At 31.8% G+C, this 4,648-nt stretch overlaps 1 protein-coding gene across 3 annotated transcripts; it reads right to left on the bottom strand.

The window, feature by feature from the left end:
* Positions 1 to 562: 562 nt before the first annotated feature.
* On the bottom strand, positions 563 to 3,638 carry LOC148232589 (uncharacterized). 3 transcript variants are annotated; one of them, XM_088191583.1, is made up of 8 exons: positions 3,536 to 3,638; positions 3,165 to 3,229; positions 3,016 to 3,091; positions 2,861 to 2,952; positions 2,639 to 2,786; positions 2,031 to 2,161; positions 1,896 to 1,955; positions 563 to 1,828 (listed from the first exon to the last, which is right to left on the bottom strand). In XM_088191583.1, the coding sequence occupies exons 1-8, from the start codon at positions 3,561 to 3,563 to the stop codon at positions 575 to 577; spliced, it is 1,854 nt and encodes a 617-aa protein (XP_088047709.1). In that variant the 5' UTR covers positions 3,564 to 3,638; the 3' UTR covers positions 563 to 574. The 3 variants fall into 3 exon arrangements, 2 of the variants coding, with proteins under 2 accessions (XP_088047709.1, XP_088047710.1); XM_088191584.1 differs by having other exon boundaries at positions 3,315 to 3,603; XR_015810593.1 differs by having other exon boundaries at positions 1,153 to 1,828; positions 2,031 to 2,336; positions 2,598 to 2,786.
* Positions 3,639 to 4,648: the final 1,010 nt, after the last annotated feature.

Here is a 4,648-nt window from a genome sequence, read left to right as displayed (position 1 = left end):
TTTATTTTGCAAAATGGAACATATCGTAAATCCGTTTGTATCATACGATCGTCCGATTGAAGCAAAAGATTCACTGCTATCAGAACATCTAATAATTTTCATCTTAGTCTCGAATCGTGTGAAGTTTATGAGTCGTTGATTTCTTTTTGTTTGTATTAACACAAGTTTTTCCGTTTCGCACTCAGGCTTATAATTTTTTTTTTAAAAAAAAATTAAATTTGAAAAACGTTTTTTTTTTTAAATGTGCGAAAGCCAAGGGCCGCCTGTATTAATTTTAAAAGATTTACCACATTTTATACTTTCAAAGTTAAACGTGTCTATACGAATAACGGTCAAGAGGCCAACATTTTTAAATTGAGCGTAAAATGAGACCATGCTATGCCTTTTTGTCATTGTTTATGCACACACACAAATGCATTTCCTACTCAGCCCCAATGACGTCAAGCAAGCGCGGCTTTTCAAACATTCGCAATAAAACACAATATATTATTTTACATTTTTCTTTATGAATAATAACATTAAAAATAAATAATAAAATACATATAAAAATAATAAATTAAAAAATTCTAAACACCTAGCAGTTTGGGCATTTTATTACTTTATGCATTTGACATACAGCTCTGTGACAAACAAAACATGATACACGCGTAATTCTATTACCAGAACAAAAGTTACACGTACGTCTTCGTCCAATATTACAAGTACTACTGGGTGAAGACGACGTAGGAAGATTTTCGGGGGCAAAAGTCTTCACGAATAACTCTATCGCTGACTTTTGCGGTTTGTGCAATAAAACGTTATCCTGTCGTTCAATTACAGTTTTTTTTACTAAATCTACCGATAAGAGGCGTATGAAATATTTTCGACGGCATCGATCATTGATTCGCCACTCAGAATATTTATGAATCCATATCTTATAGGCATTGAAAGCCATAATATCAATGAGCTCCATAAATATTCTGAATGGCCACCGCTTTGTCGCCCGTACGCAAGAATATTCACGAGTCATTTTGTCTCCTAGATCAACTTCGCCTTTTGTTCTTTTATAAAAATTAATCACCGGTGGTCGTTTGTCTGTGATAATATTTCTCTTGGTACCGTTATATTTTGCTGTCATGTCCTTGACAACTCTCATACCTTGATTGACTTCTCTTTTATTATTAATCATGCCCATATATACTTCGCAATTTAGAATGTAAGATGTTCTAGCATCGGCGGCTTCCCAAATTTTTATTCCATATTTTCCCGGTTTCGATTTCATAAGCACTCTAAACGGACAATTACCGTTATATGTTACCAGCCTTTTGTCAACTGTGATATCTTTCCCGGGGCAGAAATACTTGGAAAAATTATTGACAATTTTATCAAACACTGATCTTATGGGTTCTAATTTGTCATTGGACAAACGAATTCGCTCTTCCCTAGTTTCTCGTCTATCGAATCGTATAGAACGATAAATTGCTTGAAATTTATTCCTTGACATTGTAACTGAGAAAAATGGTTGGATAAAAAGGGATTCCTTCGACCAAATCTCGTTAAAATCAAGTTTTCTGCACCGGTTCCTACCAGCCATCAAAAGAATGCCAATAAATGCGTATAATTCGTCCATTGTAAGAGAGTATGAAACCTTATTATGTATATATTTAGTGTGGGAGCAAATCTCTTCGGCGATTTCATTTGTTAGGAAAAGGCGGAAGGTATCTCCGATTGTAGAGACATTCTCACTCCCATTTAATAAAAAAGGTTCATGCACGTAGCCAGAATCATCTGAAGGCGAAGATAAAGGACGTGACCTCCAATGCCCCGACTTTGATTTATAAAATGTTTCCTGAAAAATAATACATGTATATTTGTCATATTTTTTTATCATAACAAAATGTTTATATCATACTTACATTATATGGATGTTCCGCGTTTTCATTACACTCTGATGAATCTGACATATTTGATACGAACTATGAATAATAAAAAGTTGTTATTACTGCTTTTATCATAAATAACAATTTCAAATGTAAATGTGTAGAACTTACTTCATAATTGCAATTATTTTCATCTGGTTCCGATTCAAACATTTCAATCACGTCTTCGTTATCCGAAAGAAATTCTACACCTTCAAATTCGAGATCCGATTCATCGGAATCGTTATATCTTTCAGCCATTGCTATAAATATTATTTAAACTAAAGTTAGTTTATCTTAAAATTATTTAACAAAGTAAAAATATAAAATATTCTTGTTAAGTCGAAAAATTATTGAGAAGTGCAGAAATATTCTGCGCTTCGACGTAACTCTTCCGACGACAGGCAAACAAATATTGATGCACGATTGAAACGCCATCTGAACAATGCATCAAAGTGAGTCAGAGCATGAGACACCTTTACCTAGCTCTCTCGCTCTGACACACGCATTTGTGTATCCCGCTCGCACACGTACAAGTGAATTGTACAAGTGACGTGAGAGACAATGACTCGTCTTAAATGTTTTGCCACAATTTTCACATTTAAACTTACAATCGACCGTATGAGTTTACATATGACGGGAAAGTTTTTGATTAGTTTTATACGTTTTACCACAATCTTGACAGTTAAAATTATAAACATCGCTATGAGCATTCATATGAATTGAAAGATGACCATTACCTATATTTTTTTTATCGTTTGTTTCACAAGTGTCGGAATGCGTTTCAATATGTTGTGAAAGTTGTCTTTTAGTTTCAATATTATAATAATCATCGTGCATATGAACGGCATCGTGTTGAACGCTGATACATTTTTGATTTTCCAGTATCTAAAATTGAAATTATAATTCTTATATAAGTTGTAAACATTCAAAAACATAGATCAAAACGAATTTGGCTTTACTTGCGTTTCCGCTTGCACATTATCAATTTGATTATATATTTCCACACCAATTGGATCTATTTTAAGTATATTTTCTTTAACATCGTGCATTTCTGAAATCATAAAATAATCAATAATTGAAATGTAGTCGTATATTGTATATGAATATATCTAACCTATTTCGAACAAGTCGTCTACATTGTCTGTATGCGTATATTCACTGCTGTCACCATATTCACGCTTTACAAGTGACTAGAACGAGAAAAAACAGCACTTAAGATTGTAGTGTTACATATTATGTGCTTAATTATTCAATTTCATTTACCTCAACTTTATTTTCAATTGTATCGGCAGAATCAAAAATTTCCGTGTCATTTTCAATATCATGTTCTGAAAAAATGAAGTTTAATGTGTAAAATAAAAATCTAACAACTAAAGATTTAAAACACGAAAAATGAACAAGTATTCATATAACATTTTTAAAAAGGAGTGCTACATATAAATTCTATTATGTTTTTAATTCATATTTAATTTAATTGCTTCAATGATTTTTTATGTGACCGAGGAGTGATATTAACTCATCCAACTGTCATCCTTCGTACACTCAGGCACATGAAATTTTCGATACACATATGTTCATATACAAAGCACGATTGTGATATATATATAGAGCAAGAAAATTAATTATTATAATACCGGTTTTTATAAAATACGGTAATGCCATTTTGAAAACTCATAGACGTCAAACAAGAAACGTCAAAAACAATGAGCGGATTTGTTTTTTGGTCCAAATATAAAATAATATTGAGCATACTATTTCTTGCCAAACAAAATTATTTTATTTTAACAGCATGTAATGTTGGAGCCGTCCCTCTGGGCGCTATAATAACAAAGGGGCAATGTAAATTCCAGCCAGGTTTCAATTATTAAATAATGTTGCAGATATCGCACCATCGGTTATAATGACTGACGATAGCAAAACCCTTATATGTTATGTTCCAGTTTATTTTAATAGCTCTTACAGGCAAATATAGGCAGCAAAAGCATATGAACATTTATCCGGGTGTGAATTGTCAAATATATATATGATAAATGGATACAATATATTGCAGGTAATCATTATGTCTTGTTGTATCATATGCTTTTTAAAATCATGTTAATATTGTTAGTAGAAATACTATGTTCATATTTCTAGGCTATTGAGATCGTCAAGAATACTGGGCGTTAAATTGGCGAAATGAAAAGACGTTCTGCTAAAAACGCTTAAAATATTTCATGAATTTAATAAAACGAATACAACATAAACTAACTAAATTAATACAGTAAAATATTTATTATTAATGACAGCGAATATCCAATTGACTCTCGTTATTAAATTAGTGACAAAAATTTTCTCTTATTATTTTCACTTCGGTGAATTTTGAGTGCTAATGGGCTCCAAATCAAGTAATTCATCTCCATCTTCTTTTATGATTTTCCAAAACGCAGTTAGTGAACCTAATAATTTATTTATTATTATATATATTTGTTCTAAGACGCTTCCAGCGTCATTGGCTCTATCCGCTGTGGAATAATAGAAACCATGTATATATACACAAAGCCTATTATTGCATAGCCGTAATGTGACTTACGTCGTTTTATTTTTCAGCGGTTCCGAGCAATCAGAAAAAATAATTTATTTATATTAAATTTCCATGGAAAAGCATGATCTTAGAAAATGGTATCTATGTACATACGTAAACAAAATACACAAGGCTCACTATCAAACGCGTGTATAATGTTATTGTTTTAAATTGAAGGGCTTAAAAT

This window comes from Plectrocnemia conspersa, unplaced genomic scaffold (genome assembly GCF_051122295.1).
Source record: "Plectrocnemia conspersa isolate PC_06_02 unplaced genomic scaffold, ASM5112229v1 ptg000009l, whole genome shotgun sequence".
In the NCBI taxonomy this organism is placed as follows: domain Eukaryota; kingdom Metazoa; phylum Arthropoda; class Insecta; order Trichoptera; family Polycentropodidae; genus Plectrocnemia; species Plectrocnemia conspersa.
Note: the sequence above shows the minus strand (reverse complement) of the source record. Positions and strands in the feature narration are given on the sequence as shown.